Source organism: Petromyzon marinus, chromosome 20, assembly GCF_048934315.1.
Source record: "Petromyzon marinus isolate PM22_M1 ecotype Great Lakes invasive population chromosome 20, UKy_Petmar_22M1.pri1.0, whole genome shotgun sequence".
Classification (NCBI taxonomy): Eukaryota; Metazoa; Chordata; class Hyperoartia; order Petromyzontiformes; family Petromyzontidae; genus Petromyzon; species Petromyzon marinus.
The window spans coordinates 33,739-57,170 of NC_133686.1; the positions used below are offsets into that span (position 1 = coordinate 33,739).

At 46.6% G+C, this 23,432-nt stretch overlaps 1 protein-coding gene and 1 long non-coding RNA gene across 5 annotated transcripts in view; one reads left to right on the plus strand and one right to left on the minus strand.

The window, feature by feature from the left end:
* Positions 1-16,841, minus strand: part of TBX20 (T-box transcription factor 20) — a 30,459-nt gene extending 13,618 nt beyond the window's left edge. For 2 of the 4 annotated variants that reach the window (XM_076068203.1, XM_076068202.1), the window contains exons 1-3: positions 15,852-16,245; positions 740-944; positions 155-319 (exon numbers count right to left, since the gene is read on the minus strand). In XM_076068203.1, coding sequence (XP_075924318.1) covers positions 155-319; positions 740-944; positions 15,852-16,149 — 668 coding nt within the window. In that variant the 5' untranslated portion in view covers positions 16,150-16,245. Of the gene's footprint in view, positions 1-154; positions 320-739; positions 945-15,851; positions 16,248-16,300 lie in introns of those variants that run through there. The other 2 variants (XM_032957866.2, XM_076068204.1) reach the window with 2 other exon arrangements.
* A 211-nt stretch (positions 16,842-17,052) lies between these two features.
* Positions 17,053-22,777, plus strand: LOC142925322 (uncharacterized). The gene is made up of 2 exons (XR_012942285.1): positions 17,053-17,538; positions 18,195-22,777. It is a non-coding gene; the product is annotated as an uncharacterized LOC142925322 (long non-coding RNA).
* Positions 22,778-23,432: the final 655 nt, after the last annotated feature.

Sequence of the window (23,432 nt, forward strand, 5' to 3'; positions counted from 1 at the left end):
TTAATTAATTAATTGATTGGTTGGAATTCCTTCTCGTAAAATGTAATTGTGCAGTGTTGAGTTATTAACGTTTAATGTCTCACGCGATTCCCCAGCTGCTGTCTTCAACAGGCACCTTCACTCTAGGGAGAGTCACTGAGCTATCTCTATGCACCTAGAAGGCAGAGGCGGGTCTGCTTTTCCTGCGACGAGCCAGCAAGAGCGGTGGTAGGCATAGCGGTAGCGCTTCTGGTCCACCGGTATGATGTCCATGAGCACGATGTAGCGCGCGTCCGGCTCCACCCCACTCAATGACACGCGGATCGTCGGGAACATGCGCCTGCCACGGCATCACAGAACAAGCACGTGGGCCCTAGAGATAATCTGTTCACTCACTCCAGGGACTGGCGGATGCAATAGTGAACAATCGGTGATCTATGTTGAGTCCTTGGCTAGGAAGCAGTTTGGGGTTATGCATAGTATAGTGTGACAATTCCAGTTAAATATCTTAAAATACGACGGTTAGTAAGCCCTACTGGATGAAGTTATGATTAAGGTTAGAGGCCCCATGAGGTTGTGTCTAGAAGGTGATCGCGAAGGAAGGCAACAACGTGGCAAGGCCTTCACCCAGCAGTGGATAGATCATGGCTGACGATATTTCTCTATGCTCAAAAATAATCATGTTTGTGTACACTAAACATGCAGAATATAAACTACTTATCTGCCTGTTTTTGCAAAATGGCAAACATTCGTGTTTCACCTGCCAGACTTGGTAATGATCATCTCGGTGCCCAGCTCATGAAACTTGTCCCACAGCTCCTTGGTCTCCAAGGCGCACGCGATGCGCGCCAGCTCCTGGTCACTGCAGGGGGCGGCGGAGTTTCTGCGCTGGTACAAGTCCTTAGGAGCCAGAATTATGTCCTCTTTATGAGCTCCTACCTCTCCAGCCTCTGCAGACCCGTAAGCTGAAAGTGTGGTGAGAGTGTGTGTTCATGTGCACCACAAATCACACAGCATGACAACATACACACAGTTAAGAAAATTGAGCTTTGGCATTACACGTCATGGCTAAAAGGGATGATATACGGACCATGGTCAAAAATAATAACAGCAGCAGCCAAGGAATGAGACGCATCTGAACACGTCCACCAGGGAAATGGATTAATGAAATCAATTCACGTCAAAAAGAGTTTCATCGCTCGTCGGATCCCTCCAGTTTAAAGATTCTGATTCTGGATGGATTGTTAAAGCTCGTGAGAACTGAAAGTGGCTTGGGGAAGCCCTCATCCAGCATTGGATTGATGATGGCTGATGTTTAAGGGGATGTGTACATGGACATTGTACAAGAGAGATTGGGACCTCGTGACCTCGCCATTATCTGGGACATGAGTTTCAGATTGCAATATGTAATAGTCATCACCACCAGAAAGAGAACAGAATCAAATCCTCGCTCTTGCGTTAATGCTGATCTGAAGATGTTGCTGAAACCTGGGCCAATGTGCATGACTGCCAGGTGATGGCACTGAGCGCTTAGTGACTATGGTATAACCTGCACGATTACAGACGGGCACACGCGTGTACCGACTCTAGCCCATCCCACATTTCCATGCAGAATCAGAAGACAAAGACCCCTGTATAGGCTTAACAGCCTTTTGGGAAAGTACTGTTAGCGATCACCTATGAAGACCGGCAACGCCACACGAGGGGGTAGGTGGCCAAAACCACGCCCAACCGCATGTCTCCCCAGTGGCAACGTTTACACATCACACAACGTACTCTTTTGAGGATGAGTCACAAACACATTCTCACGTATGCACAATCACGGCGGTGTCAGAGTGTTTCGGGAGTCTCACAATGGAGTGAATGGTTGGCAGGTACAGTATTTTTGAGAGGGATGTGTCTGCGTTCTTGTTTACTTGAATGAAAACACAAGGGTGGTGGACGACCTCTCAGTGGGACTATGAAAACGCAACGTTCTAACACAGTCCCATTGATTCGGTCAGAGTTACAAAAACAAATTAAATAGGTGGTTTTGAATGAGATATCAAGATGGAATCATGGCCATAGCCGTTGAAGCCACCACCACAACTCACTCGCCATGCTTCTCCCCTCTGCCGGATCCCGCGGCTGATGCACATGCAGCGACCTCCAAGATCTGCTCTGACAGTCTCGCATCATCTGCTCTTAGGTCTTCCTTCCCCTTGGTCGCACGACACAACCCACCCAGCGGAGCCGTGTTTTCATGATCGTAAAGGCAAAAGTTAAAGTAATGTGTTAGTTGAGATAAAAATGAGCCACGAACTGGTCCATAAGTATAGTGTATAATTTCGATTTAAAGCTTCCGTGACTACAGGGATTCATCTTCTTGGTTCTTTCGGTAAAGTCACGTAGAATGGAAATAAAATAATAAAAATAAAACATAATAAAATAAAATTCTCACGACGTTTCGGCCACAACACAAGTAGCCTTCTTCAGGTGAAGAAACAGAACTGTCGGGACGACAGCGCTTCAGTGAACACTGTTAAGCTTTGCAGCGTCTTTTAAGCTGGGTGGGAGGAGCAGAGCGCCTTGACAAAGGAGTTTACATATCAACAGAAGAATTTAGCATTGAAATAGCTGTTTTAAAGTGGTGGATTAGCAGGGTGTTAAAGTGAGAAATTAGCATGTAACTGGGAGATTAGCATGATGTTAATGTGAGGGATTAGCATGTAACTGGTCACGGAAGTAGCTATGTTAAAGTCAGAGTTTACATATCAACAGAGGCATTTAGTATATTGACGCTAAAGAACTGCAACTACCCAACTATCATACAATAAGCCGATGTGAAAAAACTAAGTATAAACTACATCAATATAATAAATGTACTCAATATATTCTTCAATAAGTTGAGCTATTAACATAAAGTAGCTGGGTATACACTACACTATATAATGAATACCATATAGTAAACTGATAAAAAACTAAAGTATAAACTACATCAATGTTATCAATATACTCAATATACTCTCCAATCAGCTGAGCTACTAACAATAAGTCGTTATACGTTACAATTCTATGTCTAAAAAAAAAGGTGGCGTTTTTTTCTTTTCAACGTTATCACCACGGAAAGCGACGAGCTTTGTTCAGACGGACGAGTCCATCTATGCTCGGAACAGAGGAGGGGGGAGAAACAGCCACGATGCGCTGCTCTGTCCTGTGTTGCGTTACAACTATGTTATAGTGTATAATGTCATCATCTCATAACACAACCGATCTTTAACTTTGGTGGAACGCAAGGTCAACTGTGCTGGTATGGGAGTGCAGGGGAAGTCGGGGCGTATCGTTATTAACTCGAAATGATCAGGGAGGACGTATCGTATTCACAAACGATACGTTTTTAAAGTAGATTATTTTTTTTTAAATACATTTTCGCTTTCCTTCACTGGAAACGCTCCACATGTTACAGTGAGGGAAAAAAGTATTTGATCCCCTGCTGATTTTGTACGTTTGCCCACTGACAAAGAAATGATCAGTCTATAATTTTAATGGTAGGTTTATTTGAACAAAGAGAGACGGAATAACAACAACAAAATCCAGAAAAATGCATGTCGAAAATGTTATAAATTTATTTGCATTTTAATGAGGGAAATAAGTATTTGACCCCTCTGCAAAACATGACTTAGTACTTGGTGGCAAAACCCTTGTTGGCAATCACAGAGGTCAGACATTTCTTGTAGTTGGCCACCAGGTTTGCACATATCTCAGGAGGGATTTCGTCCCACTCCTCTTTGCTGATCTTCTCCAAGTCATTAAGGTTTCGAGGCTGACGTTTGGCAACTCGAACCTTCAGCTCCCTCCACAGATTTTCTATGGGATTAAGGTCTGGAGACTGGCTAAGCCACTCCAGGACCTGAATGTGCTTCTTCTTGAGCCACTCCTTTGTTGCCTTGGCCGTGTGTTTTGGGTCATTGGCATGCTGGAATACCCATCCACGACCCATTTTCAATGCCCTGGCTGAGGGAAGGAGGTTCTCACCCAAGATTTGACAGTACATGGCCCCGTCCATCGTCCCTTTGATGCGGTGAAGTTGTCCTGTCCCCTTAGCAGAAAAACACCCCCAAAGCATAATGTTTCCACCTCCATGTTTGACGGTGGGGATGGTTTCGATTTAGACTCCAGCGCTGTCCTCCAGACAGTCTCGTCCCTTCACCTGATGAAGGCCGCTTGTGTTGTGGCCGAAACGTCGTGAGAATATTATTGTGTTATTTTATTTTATCAATTTATTATTTTATTCTCATTCTACGTGACTTTACCGAAAGAACCAAAGAAGGTGGGGATGGTGTTCTTGGGGTCATAGGCAGCATTCCTCCTCCTCCAAACACGGCGAGTTGAGTTGATGCCAAAGAGCTCCATTTTGGTGTCATCTGACCACAACACTTTCACCCAGTTGTCCTCTGAATCATTCAGATGTTCATTAGCAAACTTCAGATGGGCATGTATATGTGCTTTCCTGAGCAGGGGGACCTTGCGGGCGCTGCAGGATTTCAGTCCTTCACGGCGTAGTGTGTTACCAATTGTTTTCTTGGTGACTATGGTCCAAGCTGCCTTGAGATCATTGACAAGATCCTCCCGTGTAGTTCTGGGCTGATTCCTCACCGTTCTCATGATCATTGCAACTTCACGAGGTGAGATCTTGCATGGAGCCCCAGGCCGAGGGAGATTGACAGTTCTTTTGTGTTTCTTCCATTTGCGAATAATTGCACCAACTGTTGTCACCTTCTCACCAAGCTGCTTGGCAATGGTCTTGTAACCCATTCCAGCCTTGTGTAGATCTATAATCTTGTCCCTGACATCCTTGGAGAGCTCTTTGGTCTTGGCCATGGTGGAGAGTTTGGAATCTGATTGATTGCTTCTGTGGACAGGTGTCTTTTATACAGTTGTAGTGGCCTTATTGACGTCAGAGACTGTTCTTTGGAGGCAACACGTATTTATTACAGACACTTCAATTACAGTGGCGAATCTGATACTTGAAGAAGTAACGGCCTCTTCACCCGTACTCTATAGAGGGAACGTTCCCCGAGCTTTAGCCCACGCGAGCTCCCTGGTTCCCTCTATCCTGGTCCTCTCTCAGGAGGCTATCTGACCTGGCCCAGCTTCAGCGCAGGTCCCGATCACCAGCCACACGAGTGCGGCCCTCAAAAGGACATCGGACCTCGCGGCTCTGGTGTCGTACCCTGGCTTGCTTTGCCTGGCCCTCAAAAGCACAGTGGGCCAAAGGAGTTCCAGGGTCTAGCTAGTTGATCTTCTTTCTTCACTGGCTCTTCATCTTGCTTGAGTCGAACTGCCCCTCAGCTCTCCGGGTTCCACCTTTTATACAGTCCCTCACTGAGGGGCGGGGCTGGAAGGGATCACAGCATCCCCCACAGCCCCCCAGGGTGTTGGCCGTGTTTGTGGCCACCGCCCTACAACCGCGTGTCACCCTGCCGTAACACCTCTACACAGGTACCAAGCTGAGATTAGGAGCACTCCCTTTAAGAGTGTGCTCCTAATCTCAGCTCGTTCCATGTATAAAAGACACCTGGGAGCCAGAATTTTTTCTAATTGAGAGGGGGTCAAATACTTATTTCCCTCATTAAAATGCAAATCAATTTATAACATTTTTGACATGCGTTTTTTTTTATTTTTTTCAAATAAACCTACAATTAAAATTATAGACTGATCATTTCTTTGTCAGTGGGCAAACGTACAAAATCACCAGGGGATCAAATACTTTTTCCCTCACTGTATATGTAACAGCATGGTCGTCGTCAGCCATGACCAAACTACTGCTGCATGACGACCCCCCGAAGCTTTTCTAGACCGCGAAGGAACTTCAATCTTCTGGGCTGTCAGGATAGCTAAGAGACGGCAGTGTAGCAAGTCGAGTGGGTTCGTCAAGCCATCTGCACGGCGGCCCTTTGAGCGCGAGGCTTGCCGCGTACGCAGTGGCGTCACGTAGAGACGTCAGTTCCCTCTTTCCTATGTACCAACAATTAACCAAAACGCCGACGCAGAGCCCTCCTTATAAACGCCTTCAATGAGCTAAGTTAGAGCTTCATAGATAAGTAGTACAGTGCAGGAGACCCTTGAATATCGCGGATTTTTCGTTCGTGGGTTCGACCTATCGCGGGAAACCTTGTATACCAATTTAGCTTCCACGGAGGTTAGTTTTGGCCTTTTGCGGGTAAACTTTACCTGGAAGTTCCGTGCCATTGCCTGATACCGTTGGCGATAGACGCGAGGCAGCCAGTGGCACCTCAAACTTTGCTGTGCAAGCATTTCGCGGGCAAAGGAAAATAACCCCCGTATAGCCTTAACAGACTGTTGGGGCAAGTGCTATTAGCGAGCACCTAGGAAGGCCGGCACGTCACACGGGCGGGTGGGTGGCCAGCACCACGCCCGCCCGCCTTTGTCTCCCCTGTGTCGATGTTTACATATCGCACCAGGTACTAATTTGAGGCTGAATCTACCTAGGGAGGCCCAGGACCGATTCAGATGGTCACTTGTGTTGGGCATGAGAGGAAATCGAACTCGGGTCGCCAATTTCATAGCGCAGGGCGCTAGGGGCCATCCATTAGTACGTACGCATGGAGGGGGGGTTAACCCAAATGCGCACGCTTGCGTTTGGGGGGTCTACTAACAATGCACGTACGCATAGGAAACGGGGGGGTGAAGCCTCGATAATAATTTGTCTACATTGGTCTTCAAATGAGCCACAGTTCAGTTTCTTTAGCTGTCAGACAAATACTACCAGAAGTAGGGCTGTGGGAGAGGTGTCACTTGTATGCCATCGTACCCTTGACTGCAGCTATCACGCAGCTCAGAAAAAAAAGTGGCAAAAGGTACGCAACTTAATAATTTCATGCAGCCGGCGGTGGACTATCTGTTTGCTTAAACACGTGAATATTATATTATTAATCCTTGATCGTTTCTGCGTGGATTAAATATCGACCGTTCTATAGGATTGTATGGCCCCCTAACCGTTGCAATACCGCTCCCTACTCCGGGCAAACACACACACACCCGCGTAGGATCATCATCATCGCTATTTACTATGTGGGAATGTTTCGATAGGGTTTTTACACGTTTATTTAAATTATGTTTTTAGTTTATTTGACATACAATATTTATTACAATTGTGGTGTCTATTTTTTGTTGCCGTGGACCTAACCCCATTATTTAGCTAAGGCTTAAGTATTGAATATCATGGTTTGACTTTCTTTTTATATACCCCCTGCGATATTCAAGGATCTCCTGTGTAGTACTGTACTGCACAACCTGTACTATTATTATACAATTATTCAAATAATAGAATGAAGATAATGCTATTCAGTTTGTTTTTTAAAAAATGTATTTATTAAATGAATATTCCAACAATTCAAAACTATTCAAATACATGAGTTAAACATGTATTAAAATAAAGATAAAGGTTTATCGAATTTCAGAAAACGTAATATTGGATTTTCTAAAAAGTGATAAAAAATCTTCTTGGTTCTTTCGGTAAAGTCACGTAGAATGAGAATTAAACAATAAAACAAAATAAGACAATTGTCTTATTGACAATTGGTTCTTTCGGTAAAGTCACGTAGAATGAGAATAAAACAATAAACAAAATAAGACAATTGTTTTATTCTCATTCTACGTGACTTTACCGAAAGAACCAAGAAGATGAATCCTTGCAGTCACGAAAGCTTTAAATCGAAAAGTGATAAAAACTTAAATTATATTCTTGATTCTTTCGGTAAAGTCACGTAGAAGGGAAATAATTGTATTATTTCCCTTTTTATTATTAAGAATATGAATCCCTGCAGTCACGAAAGCTTTAAATCTAAAAACTTAAATTGTTAAATAAATCAAATTATACATTTTTTACTTAGTACAGTTTGTCGGTTAAACGAATAAGTATTAAATAATAAACATTGTAATTGATTACTTAACTTATATGTACCATATGCAGAAATAAGTATAATAAAATACATTTTTAGAAAACTATACTGTACAATGTAAACATCTAAACCACTATGATGTATAAGTCCAATACGATACAAAAACGATACCGCATCTGAACTCTACCCTCTGGCCAAATGACGAGGCGAGCGGTGGCGCAGTGGTTGTGTCACTGCACAATTAACCGGGCTACATGCGTTCAATTCCCAGACACGGATAACATTCAGCGATGAGCGATCATCTGAATCGTTTCTGTGGCCAGTTGCAAAAAACAAAAGCTAAGGTAAAAATCCCTTCATTAAATATCTAAGTGAATTAAATAAGAGCGAAGGGAATGCTGTCGTCAAGTTGTTTTATGCAACTTGTCAATGTACTCCGTGGCCCGCGTGATGTTTGCTTAAATCCCCTTAGCTGACAAGGGGCGGGAAGGCTTTCGTCAAGCAGTGGATTGACGAATAGTTGTATATGATCTATTATTACTAGAACAGTTGATGCCACTGTACAAAAACTATACACTCCATTAATGTCGTACAAAATAAAAACGATGCCATATGTAAAAGATACGCTAACATTAAGCTGTGATCAAATGTTAGTCCCAGACTCGCGACGAACTCGGCGTTGCATTACGCGGACGCGGGGAGCTGCACTCTGCGTAACGATGAATGCACGAGTCGATCACCATTATTCTTTAAATTCCAATATTTCACCTGGAAGTGTTCATGAGATGGAACATCTCGTCTGCAAAGATGTCCAGGGTGTCGATTCACACATACACAACGAATGCGTAATGACATGTATACAATCATTTTAAGTATAGAGTTTCAAGTTTCACGTTTAGTTTGTTTAACCATGCAGGCTGAGCCTCACGCATTCGTACAATACGCATTTATTCTATGAATATATCGCACCCAGTCAAACACAAATCTCACATGAATACTGTACATGCATTAGAAGTTAGTGGGTGCACACCGCCCGTTCTTACAGAATGTACCTTAGCTGATGTGTAAATGTAACGTAATGTGCATTCATACAAGCGTTGGCGCAGTCAGTACCAACAACCAAAAGCTGAAATGTAGAGAGAATGACGACAGTATCCACAAAGCTCTACGTCAAAAACAGTTTGAAGAGTTTAAAGGTATTGTAAAGTAGAGCATGCGCAAATGCAGCTATTGAAAAGACACTGAAAACAAAGAGATTTAATGGTAAATACAAGCTAGGACATTACAACAGCAGTATCGTTGGAAAATAACGTTAGCAAACAAAAGCAAAAATAGTGGTCTCAACAGTAGCCGCAGTTACAGCGATCGCACTGCCGAGTGCCGAATGCCGTTCCGCGTTCCCGTGAACGCCGGGCTGAGACCGATGCACCACCATCATCATCATCACCGGCCATGATCTACCCGCTGCTGGATAAAGGCCTCCCAAGGCGGTCCCATTTGCTCTTGACGAGCGATTAAGCAATTGGCCCGGACCTTGCACCCCCACGCGACCTCCTTTCGGATGCGTACCACTGCTGGGTTGCCACTCCGCTATTATTCCTGACCATCGTCCATCATGCCTTCCAGCGACGTGTCCTACCCAAGCCCGCTTTTCTTAATAGTATGATTGACCTGTGTATATTCTCAAATCCATGTTAGTCTTTCTATCTCTGTGTTAATTACAAGCGTGCCATCTGCCTATACGTCTATGCACACTCGTCTTCAGTGTTCTATGTTTCGGTAATGGCCGTGCTCAGGAACTATGTATAATACATAGCAAAGTAATACACACCCATTATATACTTTCTTTTTTCGACACGCTTTTGATACAACCAACCCAATACGATGTGGACTTGAATGGCAGCTACTCGACTGCTTGTCAACAAGAGCGCATCCTGCGACAGTCGACTCCAGCTCCGAGGCTCTAAGCGACCGGCATCGCCAGGTACAACAATATTAAAGCAATGGCATATTATAGCCATATAAAACAATACACTATTAAATCAATAATATATATAAAAAAATATGCATATATCATACATTTCGATTTAAAGCTTTCGTGACTGCAAGGATTCATCTTCTTTGGTTCTTTCGGTAGTCACGTGACTTTACCGAAAGAACCAAAGAAGATATATCATACAATTGTAATAAAATACTATATAAACACGCCATACATGTGCAGTACATACAAATTATACACATATAAACACAAATACTACCACTTACAAACAAGAAATATACAACAGAACAATAATATATCCAAACTATACGTATAGAATACATCAGGACAATGATGTCGACGGCGGCGTCGTATTTAGCAGTCGCCACGCGACACAACCTCAACGCAGTCTCGTGGTGGCCAGGAGCTCCGCATTTCCGATATTGTAGCATTTTTAATTAACGCAACAGAGCAACTGTTTGGTGGTTTGATTTTTGTTAAGACTCATGAGTCCAGCATAACCATCATTTCCTGTTGACCAGCTGCTCCGTACGCTGCGGGAACAAATACGACTCAGCCTGAGGGTGTAATACCCTGCGTGTATCCCCAATTGTGTCCGGCCAAATCGGATCATTGTACTTGAATGGCTATTGCATTTCCTCTTCATCTCTGGAAGCTCCCTGAAACTAAACACTAAACAATCGCCATTATTGGCCATGGCGAACCCACTGCTGGATGAAGGCCTTCCCAACCTCTGGCACATCTTACGATCCTGCGATGCCACTCTCTATCCAACATGAACTGACCTTATCCCTCTGTCTCCTCGGTGTGCGTCCTCTCGGATGCGTTCTATTCCTTGGCGTCCGCTCCGTTATCATTGCTGACCATTGCCATCCATTCTAGTGACGTGTCCTGCCCAAGCCTACTTATTTTTCCTTTAACGATTACGTGGTAAAAAGTATTTGCATAATGTAGCCACGTAAACAGTGGTTTATGAACCCCGTGTCCTGAATCAGATTCCCAGCCACGGCTAACATAGGAGGCGAGCAACAGATGAACCCGGTGCTGGTCTTTCCTCCACCAACCCGCACTGACGAGCATGGTGAAGTATGGTCAAACAGCTACAGTACGACCGACACGGTGTGGGGAGGTTCTTCATTCAGCAGAGGTTTGAGTTATTTACGCACACTATATATACAGATACTATTAAAACGATACCAATGTAACAAATACACACGAATAACATTTAATGTTCCTTCATATGTCAACTATAATCGAAATAAATATCTCCGAATGCATATAATATACCAACTGTACACTGCACAAATATAATACAACACGAAATCACGGAACAGAAAGCATTGCTGGATAAATGGGGAACCGCTGTGAACGTCATGTTTCAGAACAGATCATGTGCCATGTCAAACGAGCATTGAGGCGGTGTTCATCTCCTGGTAACAGCCTTGACATAGTGGTTCAAATTCCACATTCATATGGTGGGGGCGAGTCTGTCCATAAAACAATCAGAAACCATACACACAAGACAGTGAGCAACTCACTTACTACCCTGAGCATCTCATCGACTACGTGATGAGTACACAGGTCTAGTCAGTTTTCTGTATTGCAGTCCTCGATCAAGTGAGCGCACAGGCTGAACGTATCTCCCTTTCCATTGTCACGTTTTGGTGTTCGCGTCAATCTCACGCAGACGCGACGTTTCAGACAGTCCACAGGAATGTTGCCAATACGATATTATCAGCCGTTTATTCAAGATGGAATCCCGGCCACTTTTGTTCTGGTCCAATGTCATTTCCCAGGTATCTTAATGTTTGTGATTATAGTCTGTTTAAAGGGTCTCATAGATGTGTAACGCTTGCGTAAATCACAATTTTTGCCGAGTCCTCCATTGGCATGTGGACTTCTTTTTATTCCCGCATGAGAAGCGCCATGCGATCTGGGAGACTGTCCGTGATGCGATTAGACTGCAGAGTCGCGTTTCAGGTCAGAGGCGCAGGTTTCGTAATGTTGACAGGTTTTTAATGTAATATCCAAAGTTATTGACATCGGATATTACACCCAAACACACTGAAGCCCTTGCTCGGTATGAGCTATCTGCGGAGCGTAACGTGACTCTCCGTAAATGCCGTAACTACTAAACAATTTTGTTTTACCAGGTTAGGCCCACTGAGCTATATAGCTATTTTTGAGAAGCGACCTGGCTATCACAAATGATAGCTTAACGAAGTGGCTTATTTGGAAATGTATAGCGGCCAAACGCTCTGAGCGTATGTATCTAAATGTTGAGGGAAAACCTGGAGGACCCGAGGAAATTTACGCGACCACAAGGAGAGACATGCAAACTCCAAATATACAGCAGGCATCAGGCTTGGGATCGAACCCGCGACCTCCTGTATACCAGGCGAGGTAGTGAACATTTCGCCATCTCGGCGCCCTCTATAGTGACTCCAACACCTCAACTCAAATACAATTGTATCGTTGTCTACACTTGCGTTTTGAAATAAATCAATGATTCATATTCTAACTGAATTTAAATGCGCAGGTAATATAGACCGCACGTGTATACTGAATTCATTAATGCATAAAATCAGAACTCTGTAAACTCTAAAAGACTGCGTTTACTTAAGATATCAAAGACAAAGGCAAAATATCACCAGATAGCATTTAACAGACTATTGGGGAAAGTGTTGTTAGCGATCACCCATGAAGGCAGGAACATCACACGAAGGGCTAGGTGGCCAGCACCACGCCCCGATCGCCTTTGTCTCCCCAGTGCTATCGGTGTTTACACACCACACCGAGTACTAATTTGAGGCTGAGTCGACCTAGGGGAGGCCCAGGACTGGTTAAGATAATGGTCACTGGTGTTGGCCTGGAGCGGAAACCGCTACACTACTGCTCCCCACTCAAATTATCAACCACACTGTATTCATTTATTCGTTTTATTTTTCATTTATTCGTTATTTTTTACACTAATTTTGTATTAACTTAATTGTATCAATTTCATGAATTGCTTTTGTCATTTTGGTGGCCCAAGTCACTCTTGCAAAAGAGACAATTCTGGTTACTTGAGTTTTCACCAGGTTGAATAAAGTACACTTGAACCTCAGCATCAACAAAGGGACGTTGCGAGCCACCGGTCAGCGTAAGGGACAGACGCTGCGGGAGCGACGACGATGACGATGATGGCATCGCCACGTGCACCCCGCAGTGGGGGGCACGGGTCTCGACGCAGGGCCTCTCCCGAGCGTTGCTCGAGCCACGAGTTCCCCCAAAGAGAGGATGCAATAAAATTGTCACGATGTGACGATTATCGCTATATCGGTTTCTCAAAACCTATTTCACGATTTTATTGTATTATTTTTGTGCTGTTATTGTACTTCCAGCCTTACCTGCAGCCCACGCCACAAGCCTGCAGCCACGTGCGCGTTAATCATTGCGACTTTACAATCAGTGACGCTTATAACGCACGTGCTGACAATTACACGATAGATTATTTAATAACTAAATAAAGCACGACAATGGTGATGTCAAATAAATAGGCAAGACTATATATGTTTAATTAGAACCATGATTATTGCACTTTTGTTATCTCATATATTTTGTCAGGATATATCAAAGCGACAAATTATGCACGATAATCATGCTGTCGCGCTATTTTGCAGACCGGACAATGCCTTACCAGTGGACCCTATCGAGTGAACACATTATAGGCAACGTTTTGGACAATGGCGCTTGCTCGTCGCGCTTAGAGAGGCCAAAGTTAATAATAGTTGGAGACTGCACTTTATCCCATTCGCCCTGAGGAAAATTCAATGATAAATGTTTTTTGATGGACAGTTTTTAAATAGGCACATGAATAGTTATATAACAGAACCTATTGAGGAACAGACATACCTTTCAATAATCAAAGTATTCCTGTCACTATTCACGTAAACCCCTATGTTACACACCTGAATATTACTGACAGACCTGAATATGACTAACACACACTCCTGTATGTTACTCACACACTCCTGTATGTCACACACCCTCCTGTATGTTACCCACACACACACTCCTGTATGTTACACACACACTCCTGTATGTTACACACACACTCCTGTACGTTATTCACACGCACACACTCACTCCTGTACGTTACTCACACGCACACACTCACTCCTGTACGTTACTCACACGCACACACTCACTCCTGTACGTTACCCACACGCACATACTCACTCCTGTACGTTACTCACACGCACACACTCACTCCTGTACGTTACTCACACGCACACACTCACTCCTGTACGTTACTCACACGCACACACTCACTCCTGTACGTTACTCACACGCACACACTCATTCCTGTACGTTACTCACACGCACACACTCACTCCTGTACGTTACTCACACGCACACACTCACTCCTGTACGTTACTCACACGCACACACTCACTCCTGTACGTTACTCACACACACTCACTCCTGTACGTTACTCACACGCACACACTCACTCCTGTACGTTACTCACACGCACACACTCACTCCTGTACGTTACTCACACGCACACACTCACTCCTGTACGTTACTCACACGCACACACTCACTCCTGTACGTTACTCACACGCACACACTCACTCCTGTACGTTGCTCACACGCACACACTCACTCCTGTACGTTACTCACACGCACACACTCACTCCTGTACGTTACTCACACGCACACACTCACTCCTGTACGTTACTCACACGCACACACTCACTCCTGTACGTTACTCACACACACTCACTCCTGTACGTTACTCACACGCACACACTCACTCCTGTACGTTACTCACACGCACACACTCACTCCTGTACGTTACTCACACGCACACACTCACTCCTGTACGTTACTCACACGCACACACTCCTGTACGTTACTCACACGCACACACTCACTCCTGTACGTTACTCACACGCACACACTCACTCCTGTACGTTACTCACACGCACACACTCACTCCTGTACGTTACTCACACGCACACACTCACTCCTGTACGTTACTCACACGCACACAATCACCCCTGTACGTTACTCACACGCACACACACCCCTGTACGTTACTCACACGTACACACACCCCTGTACGTTGCTCACACACACACACCCCTGTACGTTGCTCACACACACACACCCCTGTACGTTGCTCACACACACACACACACACCCCTGTACGTTACTCACACACACACACCCCTGTACGTTACTCACACACACACACCCCTGTACGTTACTCACACACACACACACTCCTGTATGTTATTCACACACACACACTCCTGTATGTTACTCACACACACCCCTGTATGTTACTCACACACACACCCCCCTGTATGTTACTCACACACACACACCCCTGTATGTTACTCACACACACACACACACACCCCTGTATGTTACTCACACACCCCCCTGTATGTTACTCACACACACACACCCCTGTATGTTACTCACACACACACACCCCTGTATGTTACTCACACACACACACACACCCCTGTATGTTACTCACACACACACACCCCCCTGTATGTTACTCACACACATACTCCTGTATGTTACTCACACACACTCCTGTATGTTACTCACACACACTCCTGTATATTAATCACACACACACACACTCCTGTATATGTATTCTTGGTTCTTTCGGTAAAGTCACGTAGAAGGGAAACAATTAAAAAATAAAAATATAATACACTTTATTGTTTTATATTTTTATTATTTTATTGTTTCCCTTCTACGTGACTTTACCGAAAGAACCAAGACTATGAATCCCTGCAGTCACGAAAGCTTTAAATCAAAACACTCTTGTATGTTACTCACACTCCTGTATGTTACACACACTACTGTATGTTACTCACACACATACTCCTGTATGTTACACACACACACACATGTATGTTACTCACACACACTCCTGTATGTTACTCACGCACACTCACCTGTACTACGCGCGCACACCTTGAGGTTACATAAGTTCTGCCATCTGCAACAACGAATGTGTGAGGACCCCTGTGTGAATTGACAACTGTACGAACGCGTGACATTCAGATTTGATGGTTCTGATGACGCGAACGCGAGCTCCAGAACTCGCGTCCACGATGCCACCACGCGTGGTCGTGGCCCAGAGACTCTGCAGCGCAGGCAGACGCGTCTCCAATGCCAAACACAACACAAGATGAACGCCGACGATTCGCCTCCTTCTCTTACAATATTAGAATCGTCACAATGAAACGACATCCGTAGGAGACGCACAATAATCTGTACGGACTGAGATCACCACAGCGTGTGTGAAATGTGGGAGCGATTTCCCTGCACCCTGCAGCCAGGCGGGGCCTCGCTGAGACTTCTGCTGGGAGCCTCTCTCCCTGTGCCTGCGCGGCGCACTCACGGGGCGCCTCGTGCTGCTCTTTGCTGGTGCCGCTGCTGGTGCCGCTGCTGGTGTCGCTGCCGGTGTCGCTGCTGATGCTGCGCGACATGAGTGCGGCGATGGAGAAGGCGGTGGCGCGGGACGAAAGCTGCGCCTTGCTGCAGCCATCGGCGGCGCGCGGGGGGGTCATGTCCATAGCGCCGCGCTCGGGTAGCCGCGTCTCATGAGACGCCACCGTCCTCACGGCAATGGCAATAAGAGGAGCTCGCAGACTGGGAGCGGCGCCTATCAGCGGTGGCGATCACCACCTTGATGCCCTGCTGCTGGTGAGGACGACGATGGCACGACTGCTGATGACAATGACTCTTCTTCTACTTATGACATTGTGATGATACCGTTGCTGCTATTAAGTGATATTTTCCTTCTGTTTCTGCCGCTTCCTATGACGACGATGATACTTGTGCTACTTCTGATGATGATGATGATACTTCTGCTACTGCTGCCAATGCCCGTGACAGGGAAGAGATGCCCGCTGTTTGAATCAAGGGGAGAAGGTTCGAGGGGGCGGGGAGCAGGGTACGGGGGGGGTGCAGGGGAGGCGGGGTGAGGCTCCGGGTCAGGATACGAACAACGGCAGCGCAGGGTGTGGTGAGAACAGCCCCTGGTGAGCACACAACCTGGTGTCCACATCAGCTGGTGAGCACAGCACCTGGTATACACAGCAGCTGGTGAGCACAGCAACTGGTGTACACAGCACCTGGTGAGAACGCTTTACACAGCAGGAGTCGCTTCGCTTTACCTGGTGAAGTCGCGAATGCTCACATGTTCTTGTTGTACAGATTAGGCAATACAAGGTACTATCGAGGATACCGCGTGTTCCTTACACGAGGACCGTATGTGTTATCGTACTCAATGGTGTTCACATGCCGCTACTCGCTCGTGGAACATTGTCGCACACGCTGCACATGAGAGGGGTGTTGAATCGCTAAGACTCGACTCGGTCAGTGGGGTCATCTTCCTTGCCGGGAGCACGGCCGTAACGTTTACGTCCATGGCCATGAAGCGAACCCCACAGTGTGGCTGGAGCCGAGTTCGCGCCTCTAGTCCAGGCTTTCCCACGAACTTGGGCGGAATCAGTGCGCCCCTCTCGTTGCAGGCGGCGCCGCTCTCGTAGCAAGCGGCGCCGCTGCAGAACCGCGTCCCTCTTGCTGCGCGGGACGCGCACTTGAATGGAGCTCTCCGCTGCGCTGCAGTCTCAGGTGACCGAGATGAACCGCTATCACTGGCACGGCTGACGGTGTTGGTGCGGCGAGTGGGCAATTCGTTATTGCGCATATGGGCACCATAGCGAGCAGGGGAGCTACACACCAGTATGGCTTCAGTGTGTGCGTCAACCACGATAAGCCATGATAATTCCACTGCTGGATGAAGTCCTCCCCAAGGCAGGGGGTTGACCATACTTTACCAAGCTCGCCAGTGCGGGTTGGCGAAGGGAACACATGTCGGCTTACCTCTCGATGAGTGCCCGACTTATATGGCTGCCTCTTATCCAGAACCGCTATGCCGGCTTCAAAAGTATTGCCGCCTTGGCAAGCCATTGGCTCTGTTGACGATGTCTGTTCTGTACAGCACACGCTGTCTGTGATAGTTTGCAATCGGAGGTTGTTAAGGCTGCAAAAGCCAAATGGCATCAGATATTTTTGGACCGTCGTCCCAAAGTTTACATATAGGGCTTTCGAAGGGTCCCTAATAACCTACACTTCTTATTGTGGGACCCAACATTGGTGCCTGAATGTTTGACCCTTCTCATTTTTAAACATAGCCAAGCTCAAGTCGGCATCGGGAGATTTTCAAGGGAGCTGAATAAAATAACATCATATTTCCCATTGTATAATCTATCGGGTGTGCTTTTCAGAAGTGTATCAGAGCCGATAGAAAGCGGACGAAGCCCTCTCGCTGCAGTCACGACCGGGAGTTCTGTGTGGAGAGCGCCCGGCCTTTAACACGGCGGGGACTGGAAGCCGAAATGGCTGCGGGCCGTGCAACCTCTGAGCCGAGACCCCCACCGCTTTCCCTCGCCTCAATGTCCCAGGAGAGCAGCGCTCCTAGGGTGACGGAGATTCCATCCTCAACCTGCTTAGATCCAAATTACGGCGATATCGGACGCATTGAGGGTGATTTCGTATTCGGCTTTATATCCAGCTGTACACATAACACAATGCACACATGTACAGTACACATAGCACAATACACACGTATACCCATAACACAATAAAAACAGCCGCTGTTCGCCACGAAGTTGCATTGACGTCAGTTTGAGTGCTTGTACAAGGCTCGGTGCACTTTGAGGCCACAGTGAAGTGTCGAAGGTTCGCTGACACGAATTCACGGGAGAGACTCGGGTGATATTGGTTACCTGACTGACATGACTGGCAGATGCACCACCTGTGCTCCCTACTGTGCCAAATTGCTGCATTTTACCGGCCAGGCACTCCGCTCGTTGTGAGCGTCGCTCCAATATCCTCCGTTATTGTTGGAGGGTGACTGCCTCCAACTGCCCAGTAGCGTCCTTCATAAACCTCCATATAGGTCGATCTTGACACTGCTGTACCACATCACTCCATCTCTTCTCTAGCCCGTGCCACGCCCGTTTAGCCCCCACTCTATGCAGGCAAACAAATGCTGCTTTAAAATACGGTGGCTGGGCATGCGGGCTCCATGACCCAGCCATCACAGCCTCGCCTGCCGGAGGAGCTCACCAATAGGATGGTGTCCAGATATTTAAAGAATCTGTGAGCTCATCACACAATCCAGTCTGGTTAAACCCAGGATGGATCCTAGGCAGGCCAACCTCAATGTTTCAAACCGGTGCAGATGTTCCATCAGAAGGGTCCAGGTTTTGCAAGCATTGAGAAGGGTGGGCATAACTTTGGACAAGAAAACCTGGAACTTCGTATGGAGCGACAGGCCAGGTAGCTTCCACACAGCATTACCCAGCTGATGAAAATGCAGTATAATGACGCTCGCCTGCCAAACCGGAACTTGCTATAAGCACTCTTCCAAGTTATGGGAACTCCTCCACTCTCTCTCCACAACTGTCCCATCAATTATGGAAAGTTGACGTGGTGCAGTGTTTGATGACATAACATACCCAAACAGGTGCTTTGTTTTTGTGGGGCTGATTGTAAGGTCCCACCTCTTCGTCACATTCCAAGTTTAGCAGCAGTCACCAACTCCTCAGAGTGAGCAGCAGTTACCAGATTCTACGCATACATAACATGATTGACCAATGAGGCATCAATCACCCTCCCATTGTATCTGTACCAGATGGAAATTCCTCTGGTAGAGGCATTGAAAGCATAACACAACACACCTGTATGCATAACACAATACACACCGGTATACAACCGAATATCCCCACATACATGTTATACAAGTTAAACGTTAAGCCATGTTTCAGATGTTTGGTAACAGTCTGTGGGAGACCCGCGCTGCCACGTCCCGCCGCTCAGCGTGGAGCTGCATTCCTTGCGGCTCTTCAGCGACAACTGGCACGCGGGGGAGGGATCGGCCTCCCTGGGAGGGGACCCGTGTGCTCCTGTGACCAGGTCTCGGCCTCCGGCCGGAGCGGTGACAACATGAAGCGCCGTGTAGCGCAGCCACTCGGAGCGTAGAGCGGCTCCGATGTCAAACGGGGACCCGGGGGAGCAGAGCGACGCGAGGGGGCACACTGGCCCGGGTCACGCAAGCCGTGTACATTAGCAGATTAAGTATCGCGACGTGGGGCGCGTCTGCGCCATAACTCGATTTCGGAGCTGAAGCGAGGGTCGGTGGAGCTCGGATCCGATTATGAGGCGTACTGATTAAATGGCATCGCGGACCATGATCAAATTACTGTAGCGTGCAGGGAGCATGCAGGGGAGGGTGGAGATGGACCTGGGAGATGCATGGAGAAGGGGATGACTTCTGAGCGAGAAAGCAACTGCCTAGATAGGCAATGTCAAAGATGTTCGTGCGCGCTCCCGCTACGCGCTCCTCGCCGCGTACACGCGGCGATGCAGCGACGCGTGTCACCCGCGTGACCCCCATACCCTGCCCACCACACGCCTTGACCCTCGCATTTACACAAGGGGATGTGTCAGGACAACGACGCGAGGCCATTATGCCACTGACATTCCAATCAATGCAAATCTACTCAGCCTGAGCCTACCTGATGCACATGACACAAGAACACCGCACACGACACCACGGGGAACACGAGGCCTCGCCTGCACTCAAGGCGATGTGCACACGGCGTCTGTGCTGTGTACGATAGAGCGGCGCCAGAACAGCGGATACGCGAGTGCGTGCCACCCGGTAGAGACAGAGGACATGGTCCACAACCCTGTGGAACGTTAAAGAAAATGCCAGTGATGTCCTGCTCAAGTGAGCATTGGTGCTCACCTCCTGTTTACAGCCCTGAGCCAGTAGTCGAAATTCCACATTCCCATGGAGGAGAGTATATCCCTAGGACATCCACTGTAGACTCCTCACGAAGTGGTACTCATTTTTAATGACTGAGGCAACCCCCAACCGGGATTTTAACTCGCAACCTTCCGATTGCGGGCCACTCGCTCTAGCAGCCTGGTCGGCTATATTCAGACACAGGAACTCGTTCTAAAACATGGATCTCCTAGAATACATCTTCCGTCTGTGTATGCGATGCGTTTTGCAAATAAAAAAGGAAAAGGTGCAGTCCTGCAATTGCCGCTCACGCCACTTCTGGAGAAAAGGCCCCCCTTAATGGTGCGAATTCTCGCGGGTATTTCTTCTACTACACACTGGCCAAACGTGTTGAAAGAGTTAGGCGTACCCACACTTTACCTCACCTTACACTACCTGCCCATCGATTAACGGTGATGTAACCATTTATATTGCTGAGTAGTCAAGAGAGGCGGGGGTGAGTTAAGAAACTTGGCCATTGTTTCAACTGACAGAGTCGAACCGGCTATATCGGGATTGCGAGTCATATGGTGCCTTATAACGCATACAGAGGGTTATAATAAGTAGGCACGCATTTCAGGTAATTGTCCTAAAGAGCGAGGAGAGGGCAAATAGATTGGTCCGTAATTTACAAAACTGACTGCTGATGAGACGCAAAAGGTCAAACTCAAGATACATATAGCGTGGATTGTCAGAAATGGCAAGTTACAGTCCTGTCTTATAATGTTTCGGATAAAACAGACACGAATGTGTTCTGTGTAAAATTATCTAACAATTAATCTGTCTTTTTGTTTTTAATTTAATTTCGTAAACCGTTTTGAGTTCTCGAAACATCTTTCCCGTTTTTTCAAATATATGCAGATTATGTTTTATAAATGATTACGTTTTACCACCATTTATTATACGCACCTGTCTCATATCGCGTTTGTTTTCTGTACATTTACCAAAGTCTCCGTGAAACACGTCCATGAGGCAAGCGACGCCGAGTAAATGAATTATCCAGCCCATACTTTTGCAACTGACAAAATGACAACATTCATCATCAGCCATGATCAGTCAACGACTGGATGAAGGCCCTCCCACGGTCTCGCAATGCAACAGTTTCATACGGGACGAGGACATGGCCCGATCATCGCCCCATGGACGCGCTCCCCTCCTTGGCCACGGCGCTCGACTCGGAGTCGCGCTGCGCCTCCCACCCCGCCCCTGGAGACGGGCGCTGTCGTTTTATCCCTGCCGCTACTTGCTCTCGCTTCCTGCCCTGTCACTTCCACCCTAATTGCTGTGGCGTGTGTAATTGTTGCAGGGGCAAGGCCCTTTCGATCTTTAATTGAGGTCACTCACACAAACACCACACGTATCGCTAGTTCGCTGCAACCGTATGAATCACCACATCTCGTTACCATTCCTCTACAGCAGTGGTTCTTAACCTTAACTGCAGTATAGCACCCCTTTGGGTCTCTATCCTTAAAACATTATGTTAATAGATAAATACATCCGTTTGATTAAACAAAGCAGTTGTACTTAAATGCCCGTGCTTAATTTGTGTTTTGATTATTTATCTACTAAAAAAGTCGAGCAGGGGGTGCGTGCACCCCAGGTAAAGAAAAACACTGTTCTACACTGATACACATCGCCACTTACCCTCACTCATACGCACGCCTCGCCACTCTTTCACTGTTTTTCGAGCACTTTCACAAAACAATTACAATGTAATCGGTTTTTGGGTTAGATCGCGTAAATATAAATGTGTCGTTAAACCCGCCACCACCCGACAGTAAATTAGTAAGGTGTGTCACGTAAACAAGAACATGCCATTTCGATTTAAAGCTTTCGTCACTGTAGGGATTCATATTATTGGTTCTTTCGGTGAAGTCACGTAGAAGGGAATTAATAAAATAATACCGAAAGAACCAAGAATAAGAACATGCCATGTTCTATTTACGTGACACACCTTACGAAGCATTTATATTTACGATTTGTGAATCTTGCGATAAACGCCACGATTGAAGCAATCTTCTCCTTGTCCACGTATTTTATATTCAGAGTGATGTTAAATATGAACTGGCTTTCTTTTCAGCGTTGCGTTAGACTACATTTGGTCGCACACCTGTCTCAAGTCATAGAAGAAAATGGGTATTGTTATATACTGACAGTGACCCTCACACAGAGTGACCCTCACACAGAGTGACCCTCACACACACAGTGACCCTCACACACACAGAGTGACCCTCACACAGTGACCCTCACACAGTGCCCCTCACACACACAGAGTGACCCACACACACAGAGTGACCCTCACACACACAGAGTGACCCTCACACACAGAGTGACCCTCACACACAGTGACCCTCACACAGAGTGACCCTCACAGAGTGACCCTCACACACACAGTGACCCTCACACAGAGTGACCCTCACACACAGTGACCCTCACACACACAGAGTGAACCTCACACACAGTGACCCTCACACACAGTGACCCTCACACACAGTGTCCCTCACACAGAGTGACCCTCACACAGAGTGACCCTCACACAGAGTGACCCTCACACACATAGAGTGACCCTCACACACAGAGTGAACCTCACACACACAGAGTGACCCTCACACACAGTGACCCTCACACACAGTGACCCTCACACACGGTGACCCTCACACAGTGACCCTCA